General features: G+C 39.0%; 1 protein-coding gene across 1 annotated transcript; it reads right to left on the reverse strand.

The window, feature by feature from the left end:
* Nucleotides 1–2,089: 2,089 nt before the first annotated feature.
* LOC130997990 (uncharacterized) lies at nucleotides 2,090–2,632 on the reverse strand. Its single transcript, XM_057923429.1, has one exon. It carries the CDS (start codon nucleotides 2,630–2,632, stop codon nucleotides 2,090–2,092), a length of 543 nt encoding a protein of 180 aa, XP_057779412.1.
* Between the last annotated feature and the right edge of the window lie 7,638 nt (nucleotides 2,633–10,270).

Consider the following 10,270-nt stretch of genomic DNA (forward strand, 5'->3'; position numbering starts at 1 on the left):
AATCGAGACACTAGTATTAATTTATTCCACTAGAAAATTAATACTGAATTACCTCTTTATTCTTTAGGTGAGTCGGGGCTAGTATTAGACTTAATTAATCTCCGTGTTTAAGATATCGAATATCCATTAATTAATTAATTCCTCTGACGGTCAATTAATTAATTAATTAGTCGTTTAATTATAAACGACATCTCGAGTGCTACCACTTAAACTTATTATCGTATCGGAACTAATTCCACCTGCAGGGTTTAATACGATAAACTTATTAAGTTCCTCGAGAGGATATTATCATCCTGTTATTAGCAGGACACGGATCCTTATTGCAATATAATCGCATGTCAAATAATAATTGCTATCACCCAAAGTATCGAGTATATTGAGCTTCAAGAGAACTCTCACCCATGATAAATCAAAGCAATAGTCAATCTATTATTCACACCGATTAATCCAACTAAGGTTAAGACTATTTAAGTCGCCGAGATCTTGATTCTTAATTAGTCAGAATATAAGAATTCATCTCACTGTGATCCTGTTCAATACACGAAGGTACTAGCATAAATAAATAGCCAAGACAAACTATTTATCCATTTATGCTACAATCTAAACCAGCAACTCGTCCATAGTTGCCTCGATTGTGAACTCAATTTATATCTCAACTTTTTCCAATTATATGATCTTCTGTGATCTACAACACACCATATAATCTATAGTATGAGATAAATTGGACTATAATAGGATTATGCAATAACAATAATTCAGATAGGAAAATAGTAGTGAATAAGGTATCAATATATACAAGCATAAAAGCGTTGCTTTAAGTATATAACCCTTCACCAACTCATTGAGAACTTCTTGTGTTGGCAGTTCGCAAATACTTCGGATTAGCACCAAACTTCCCCCCATTTTTTTGTAGACGTTAAATCGGATAATTGTTATATATTTTTGGTGGATAGAGGTAGGATGAATTAATGATTTTATAGATCAAACTTTTTGAATTTTGCAGAGTGAGCTACATTAATTATTTATTGTGTAAAATTGCTTCTAAAATTTGTGATTGGACTGAGACAATAGATCTGAGTTTCCCAACAACAACAACCACAAAAAAAAAAAAACAGAATAATTATGATCAGTCACAAACGAGTTCAATTAAGTTCACACCAAACTCGGTCAGTGTGGATAGATAGGTTTTCTTCAAACCTGCGTATTTTCTCTTACTTGCATATATTGCAAGAAATTAAATACTAGTACTACATATATAATTGGGGAAGCTAAGCTATTTATTGATAGTTTGATAGTACTTCTTTCAAAAAATAAAAACTTTAGAGGAGCAGTAGACATCTCTATATTTGGTAAAAAGTATCACTTCAATTAATAAAAGATTGATTCTAAATCAGGTGTGGTGTATGTGACAGTGGTGGGTCTTTCTGTCTCTCTATATATACACCACGTAGAAATCTATATTAGATTCAACGTTTCCCATTATTCCATTGGAAGAAAATATTGGGCAACAGCTTTAATTAGCCAAATTGATCAAGACATATGAATATGGATTAATGGCAAAATAAGGCCTCGACACGACAGCTACTACAATATACTATATAATAATAGGATAGGGTTAAATTATAAATTTATTTTAAAATATACATAATGAAGTGTGAATATATAATGAATTCACTATAGAAAAATGAATTTGAAAAAAAAAAATTTAGGACCACAAATTCACTTAGTAAAATGATAAATTTATCTTAGTTATCGGTCTTTAGGATATGATAATATATATGAGGATCGGAATTTATTTTTTATTTTTATTCAATTCCTATAATTATATATGTATGTCACATCGACAATTTTTTTTGCCTTTTTCCTTAATAGGTCGACATGATTGTTCAACTACGATAATTAACACGATATATATAGTTATTGCATTAAACGCGATCAAACTACTTGGTATTATGTCTAAATCAACTGTTCACTTCATTTCACATTTAATTTCTGGCAGTGCCAACTTCTTTTTTTTTTTTTTTTTTTTTTTTTGATCGAGAAAAAATTCATTTCATTAGAAGAGGTACCAGAGGTACCCAAAAAGATCTTACAAAACCGTTTTGATCAGCTCATTAGAGCACCAGCAAGAAAGATCCATCTCCTTTCCAACTATCCCGAAGATCTTATTCCAACACCACGTTCTAATTTTGATCTCCGTGACGATGTTCTTTGACTCCCATTCCATACGTTCAAACCGTTTCTCATTCCTTTTCTTCCAAAGAATCCAAACGCAACAAACCCAAATAGCAGACAATAGCTTTATAATCTTTTTTTCTTTCCCGAAGCAAGAAAACGTACCAAAGTGACTTTCAACCCTTTGGGGACGCACCATTTCCACTCCCAGCCACTTCTGGAGCTCGTTCCAAACTTCCTCTATCTTGGGGCACCTAAGAAACAGATGATTTGTCGATTCTGGAAGGAGTTTACATTCGCTGCACTTGGATTCTTCTTCTCCCAAATCAATACTTCTCTTCCTCAAGTTATCGCAAGTTGGGAGCCTATTTCGCATCAATCTCCATGCTGTGACAATCGCTTTTTGGGGGGCCGGCGACTTCCAAATTGCTGCACGCCATTTCTCTTCGTCGTTCATCCTCGACTCCACAATCCGGTTTGCTTTTATTGTTAAGTACGCCGATTTTGTGGAGTATATACAGTCTGGTGACGCCTTCCAGACCCAGCTGTCGTCTCGACCTGCAACCGGAACAAAATGAGAGATAGAGTGTTTAAGTTGTTCAACTGCCTCCTTTTCTCTCTCGAGCAAATCTCGCCTCCACTTCATCTCCCATATCCAAGAACCCTCTTCCCAAGTTCCCCACTCCCCTACCGTGACATCCTTATCAGCGCTCAGTTGAAATAATCTAGGAAAGACGAACTTTAATGGCTTTGTCCCAATCCATTTGTGCTCCCAGAATTTGGTCTCATTCCCGTTCCCAATTTTTCGACCGATATTGTCCAGAAACCATTTCCCAGATGACGTTTCTCCTGTTGACACAACTTTCGGCCACCATCCGCCCTTATTCCTTCTAGTACCCTTGAGTTGAAGGCCCTCCTCTCCCCACTCAACGTCTCCATATAAGGATCTCACGACTTTTGCCCACAATAATTCTCTCCCTTTCCAATATCTCCATATCCATTTCGTGACAAGAGCTAAGTTAAACCATTCGAGGTTCTTGAACCCCAGCCCTCCCTCTTTTTTACTAAGGCAGAGATCACTCCACTTGACCCAAGTGATTGGGGTTGTACTGGTACCCCCACCCCAAAGAAATTTACCAAGCAAAGAGTTTAAGGCTCTTACAGTAGCTTTAGGGATGATAGAGAAGGAAAGCTGATAGGTCGGTATTGCTTGAAGAACTGCCTTCACTAAGGTAACTCTTCCTGCCAACGGCAATTTCTGGTTCTTCCAGCAGTCAATTCTCTTCTTAACCTTTTCAACAATGTAGTTCCAGTCCGCGTTGCTTCTGCTTTTGCCTCCGACTTTGATGCCCAAAAATTTGAACGGTAATTTTCCAACTGAGCATTGTAGCTCGTTTGCCATCCTCTCGAGTTTGCTATCATCAATCCGGACTCCCATCAGGCAGCTTTTACCAAAGTTAACTTTCAGCCCCGAGAGCATCTCAAAAAGTATAAGAATGTTTTTGATCGCCTCAATGTTCCCTTCGCAATCTGAAAGGACGAAGATCGTATCATCCGCATACTGGAGGTGTGAAATCTCCACCTTTTCTCTTCCGATCTCTGCTGACTGAATTAGCTTCAAGTCCGCTGCTTTGTTGACAAGGGAATGTAATCCTTCCGCTGCAATGAGAAAAAGATACGGTGATAGAGGATCACCTTGTCGAAGTCCTCTTTCCAAACTGAAATCTCCCGTTGGTGACCCATTGATGAGAACGTTCGCCGAGGCCGTAGAAAGGCAACCTTTGATCCACTTTCTCCACGTGATGTCAAAATTCAGCCGTTCCAGCATGATATCAAGGTAGTCCCATTCAACCGAATCGTAAGCCTTTGCGAAATCAACTTTAAAGAAAATTCTGCCCTTCCCTCTCTTTTTTGCTTCCTCAATTGCCTCGTTAAGGATAATGACTCCATCAAGGATAAAACGCCCACAAATGAAAGCATTTTGGTTTTCAGATATTATCTTGCCCATAACAGACTTCATCCTCCCTGCCAAGACTTTAGCAATAACTTTGTACAGACTTCCGATAAGAGAAATGGGGCGGAAGTCTTCGAGTGAGCTGCACTCCTCTTTCTTTGGAATGAGGACAATATAGGACGAATTGCATCCTCTAGGGATCTGTCCATTGGAATGAAATTCATTCATCAGACGGCAGAAGTCCGCTTTAATGATATCCCATGACGATTTCCAAAAGGTGAAATTAAAGCCATCAGGCCCCGGGCTTTTGTTCCCATCACAGCTCCACACGGCTTCTTTGATCTCTTCTTCCGAGAAGGGTCTGATCAGCCTCGAGTTGTCCTCAGGGGAAAGTTTTCGGCTCACGAAATCTGTGGGAATAACTGGTAAAACTCTTCGCTTCTTCTTGAAAAAATTCTGAAAAAACTCCGTAGCTTTAGCCTTCATCTCCTTTGGCTCGTCAACCCACCTATCCCCAAACATCAGCCCTGCAATCTCGTTCTTTTTTCTGCGTCCAACAACTGCTCTATGATAAAATTTTGAATTAAGATCACCTTCTCTAATCCATCGAACTTTGGCCTTTTGTTCCAGTAGGCTGCACTTGTTTCTTGTATAGAGAATGATCTTTGCTGTTGCTTCGTTCCTTCTACAAACCTCCTGTTCGTCGAGGCCAAATGCATCATCGATGATATCCAACTGTTGTAGCTCATCTTTCCAAATTTTGATGTTGTGGTCGATGTTTCCAAATGAATTTCTGTTCCAAGCTTTCAAGGCAATTTTTAGGGCCTTAAGCTTTTCCTTGAAAACATAGCAGCCCCATCCCGACACCGACGTTTCGTTCCACACTTTCTGGACCAGATTCTTAAATTCCGGGTGCGTCATCCACGCGTTAATGAAGCGGAAAGGCTTCGGTCCCCAGTCAACCACCGTTGTTGAGAGGATAATCGGACAATGATCTGAAAGCGATCTTTGAAGGCAGAGACCAAAGGTTGAGGGCCAAACATTGAGCCATTGTTCGTTGACCAAGAATCTGTCTAATTTACTCTTGCAGCCGCCACTGGTTTGGTACCAAGTATACTTCCTTCCCTGTGTTCTGATCTCTGTCAAATCGCTCTCTCGAATGAACAAATCAAACAATCTCATATTTGTTATGCCGTAACTCTCTCCTCTGCCCACTCTTTCCCCTGATTCTCTAACGGCATTGAAATCTCCAAGAATACAAACACATTTGTCCCTATTCTGCTCAGCAATTAACTTCAATTTATCCCAAAGCTCAATCTTTTCAGCTGACTCAATTGGTGCATAAACGTTAATAAAGCAATAGTCTTGGTTACCTGGCTTCCCTCTGCCGTTTATGACCACCGCGCCCGGCATGTCCCATTTGCTTGTAGCCATGAAGGAATCTCTATTCCAAGCACAGAGAATTCCCCCTGATCTTCCCTCTGCATCCCTACTTGCTAGATCATAGTCGTGTCTTCCCCACCAGTTATTACCAATTGATTCGTCAATACAAGCCATTTTTGTTTCTTGAATGAAACACAAATCCACTCTCTGTTGCCTGATTAAGTCACCGATCTCTCTTCTTTTGGAAGAGCTCCCCAAGCCTCTTACATTGTAGGAAAGGATAATCATGGATGATTTACCTTGTCTCCTCCCTGCACATTGTCTCTCTTAATTTGAGCCGAAATTTGCGTCACCATCTCGTTGTCTCGATCAAAGCTTGAAAGGCCTAGCTTTTTCCCAAAATTCCATACTTTTGTACCCTCATTAGTCTCCTGCTCTTCCTCTTGTTCTGTCAACTCCACCATTGGAGTTCCAATGTTGGTACCTTCATTTCTGAGTTCATTTTCAGAATCAATTTGGGCGATGAAACTACCCCACTGCTTCTTTTCCAAAGTCTTTGCTTGAAGTCTTTGAACCTTTTTATGCATCTTGGCCTGTGGATGGCAATCTCGAGCTCTATTTCCCCCTTTGTCATTAAAATTTGGCTGACGTCGCCTTGAATCTTCTTCCTTCTCGGAATCAGCTGTTGCCTCCATATCCTTGCTTTTTGCCTCTCTCCTTCCTCTTCGCTGGCCTTTATGACACCTTTGATGCTGATCAATGGAAACTCTAAGGGAGTTTGTGAGTTCCTCAATTTCCTGGCCCTGCTCATTCACGACCCTCGCCTCATCGCCGCTCCCTGATTTCTGTGTTTCAAGGTTTACTCTAGTCACATTGTTACTGTAATCCTGGGCATGTATCTCAATAGGCAATACTTGGGCCTCGCGATTTTGAGCAGCCTTCACATCAAAAATTTGGGCCTGGGTTTTAAAATTCGAAGGCGATCCGACGGAGATGCCATTTGGGCCTCCGAGCCCATCTTGATTTGGCCCCTTTTGACTTGGTCCAGCCGCCGAAGAATCATTGCAATTCTCGATCTGAGGAGAGCAATTATTGTCTCTCACAGGATTCGAGGAGCCGCCGCCCTGGCCTACCGAAACGTCTTCCTCCAGATCATCGGATTCGAGGCACTTTCCGATGAGAGCATTCGCCGGATCATTTGAAATCTCTCCCCACGACCAATCGGAATCAGATTCAGTATCAAAAGGCATTTTATCTTCATCACCAGCTGCTGCCTTAAAGCTACAGATTTCTTCCACCCTTATTCTAAAAGAGACTCCATCAATTCTACAGTTTAGAATCCTATCCACGGACCGGAGCCCCGTCGAGACTTGAACTCGTGCTTCATCGAGTCTTACTCTATGTCTTGTTTCATCCTCAATCTTCAACACCAGACCAAAATTAGCACAGGCCAGATCAAAGAAACGGGGAGTCCATGAATGGAGTGGCACCCCGATCCATCTCGTCCACACAATACGCTGCTGATTCACATCAATGTTTCTCCAGGGTCTATACCATTGAAACCAGAAGTCACACCATTCTTCAAGCTCCTTCAGTGCTTCCTTAACTGATTTTTCACTAGTGTTTTGAATCAGTACCAGGTTCCCTCCGAGAGACGTTACTTTAAGCCTCCCCGAACATTCGCAATTTATTTCCTCCAAAACATCATCCCATACAAACTCATTTTTAATGAAACCTGTGTATTGTCCGCCAAGCCATTCCGTCTCCGACTCCGTGGATTGAAAGTGGATTTCTTCGTCGAAGAGCGGTCTCGCCTCACTGACCCTTTCTCCTTTGTTCCCTGTCAAAGCTTCTAAAAAAGATGTCCCTGCTTTCCTCCGACTGTCGGATGCAAGACGAGTTGTGTACTGTTTCGGGGTGTTCTTCCCTAATCTCAGAGTGCTCTTCCTGTCCGTAACCTCGCTTCCTCTGCTGAACTTAGGTTTGTACACCCTCACTTTATAGCTGCCAATCCAGAGATTGTTCAGTTGTTCCAGAAGATCCTCTTGGTTCTCGACGTTTTCGAATCTGACAAATCCGAAAGATTTCCCTTTTACATCCCGTTTGGCTGGACAAAAGACATCGGCTGTCCTTTTCACTGCTCCGAACTTCTTCTTTAAGAAATCAATGCTGCAGTCTTCTGGGATGTTATTGAAGAAGAATGTTGTCAAATTGGTTCTTTCTCCCCAGCATTGTTGTCTCTTGTGTAGGGGGTTCCCTTGTATCCAGCTTTTTGTTCGACTGTACCTCCTGTCAGCAAACTCATGTGGAGGTTTTGTTTTGGATCTCAGGTTTGGAGAAAATGTCTGCCTCGCCGGTATTCTCTCGGAAAAAGATGGGCCACCGCCTCTTCTCCTCACTTCTCTCCACTCTCCCATGGCAGTGCCAACTTCTGTTAATTCAATTTGAACCGAATATGATTGAATCAGAATTATATGTCAATTATTCTTAACCCACAAATTAAATTCCCGGGCATGTGCTTTGTTCATATTATGTTGATTGCAATTTTAGCGCCCCCCCCCCCACCCAAAAAAAAAAGAAAAATAAAAAGAAAAAGAAAAAGTGATTATCGATCGGTGATAAATGGATTAGGCACAAAATAAATTGAGGATGAGGATGATATCTCCAATTTGCTACCCCCAGTATATGATAAGAGATGCCACATTTTTGACTTTGTATAAGATATTAACATTATAATTTTTTTTTTTGAAACGAAAAGTATACTTGATATTAAACCAAATCAGCAAATATCCGAGAGCCAGTCGGAAAAATCGAATTTCCAGATCATTATATCAGAGACAGAAACAGAAAGACGAGCAAGCTCATGAGCTGCTCGATTAGCTTCACGACGAGCATGAAGAAAATCCACAACAACAAAAGTTCGAGCATGAGAAAAAACATCCCAAAGATCATCACAGAACGAATCCGAACCATGGTGAGAGTCTTGAAGAACGTGAATGGCGAGCAAGGAATCCGTACAAATTAATTGCAATTTGTTCATATAATTAATTTGGACGTATATTAACATTATGGAGTACTTGATAATTTGTCTTGAAGAACGTGAATGGTGAGATATTAACATTATAATTGATAGGACGTATACAAATATCTGCAAAACATTGTTTGGTAGAATGTTTATATTTAAAATTTAAATAGAATGTCTTTGTAATTTTAAAATTACATTGGTGTGATTATGGAGTATTAATTATATCTTGCATTACTTACCCCATCCCATTTTAGATGTGCGTGATATATAAAATTATGATATGAGTTCAAATCAGGGTGCGAGTCAAAGTTTAAAGTAAAGGTATAACTCGATTATACGGTACACTTGGGTGTACTAAGAGCACCGTTTTATTTAATCATGCACTCTTATCCTCTGTTGCGAACTAGACTAAGATTAATTAGAAGCATTAATTGAGACAACTGACAGTAGTGGGGCATTTTATTAAACGAATATAATGATTTTAAAATTTTATTTTTATTCACCTGATTTGAATATGAGTCGAAGCATAAGACCATAACACTAAACTTTCTTAACGATCATCATGCACTAATTAGAGAAAAAATAAAATAAAGTAATTGCAAGTTGTCTTGATGAAATAATCATCATACCTACAACGACGAAAATTTATGACAGCTATTTTACAGTAGAGCCAATGATTATCACTTGGACCTTATGATTTAAAAATTGTTAGTTGGTAAGCAGCTTTATTCTCCACATATATATGCAACATCTAAAAATTATACTATAGTAATATTTTTTCAAAAGATAAAATAATTATATACTGATTTTACTTGCTCGAGCAATTTTCCGAATTATAGTGTTTGATGAATTAGGTTTCATCTGATAATTGGCATACTATAAGTCTTTTTTTTTAAGAATTGCAAAAGGTAATTATTATATAATTAAATAAGCAACTCACATGTAGACGTGACCTCTATATTACATAGAGATTAAAAAATTACCCGCACGCAGGCGAGATCATTATCCATACGAAAATGAAAAAATTACCAACATAAAAATGAAAAAACTACTCGCACAAAGGCGAGATTGAACCAAAAATCTCACATAGAAGAATTTTTAGGTGGCTCGATTTTTGCCACTTGAGTTAGGCCTCATTGGCTACTAATTGATACTTCCTCCGTCTCACTCTAATAGGCTAATTTTCCTTTTAAGGGTGTCCCACTCTAATAGACTTATTTTTCTTTTTGGGTAAAAAAGTTGTACTTCACTTTAATACTACCATTTTCCTACTAAAAAGTAAGTTTTCTTAATCTCCGTGCCCAAAATAAGTGAGCCTATTAGATTGAGACGGAAGGAGTAAGTTATATTAGGGAGGCCTCGGTTGGCTACTAATTAATACTCCCTCCGTCCCTGAAATAAGTTCCTCTTTTTCTTTTTTGGGACGTCCCCCAAATAAGTTTCTCTTTCTTTTCTTTCCATTTTTGAACAAATATCCCACCACTTATAATACTTATTTATTCTTACTTTTCACTTTTTCACCACTCCCAATACATTTTCATAACTTCCAATAATAATTATAATACTTTTTCTCCAATACACTTTACAATATTTTCTTAAAACCCGTGCTGTCCTTAAAGAGAAACTTATTTTAGAGACGGAGAGAATAGTAAGTTATATTAGCGATATTGCACTTGCACTTGCACATGGAGATCCAATTCTCGATGACAAAATAAAAAATAAATATACCATCG

Source organism: Salvia miltiorrhiza, chromosome 8, assembly GCF_028751815.1.
Source record: "Salvia miltiorrhiza cultivar Shanhuang (shh) chromosome 8, IMPLAD_Smil_shh, whole genome shotgun sequence".
NCBI classification, from domain to species: Eukaryota; Viridiplantae; Streptophyta; class Magnoliopsida; order Lamiales; family Lamiaceae; genus Salvia; species Salvia miltiorrhiza.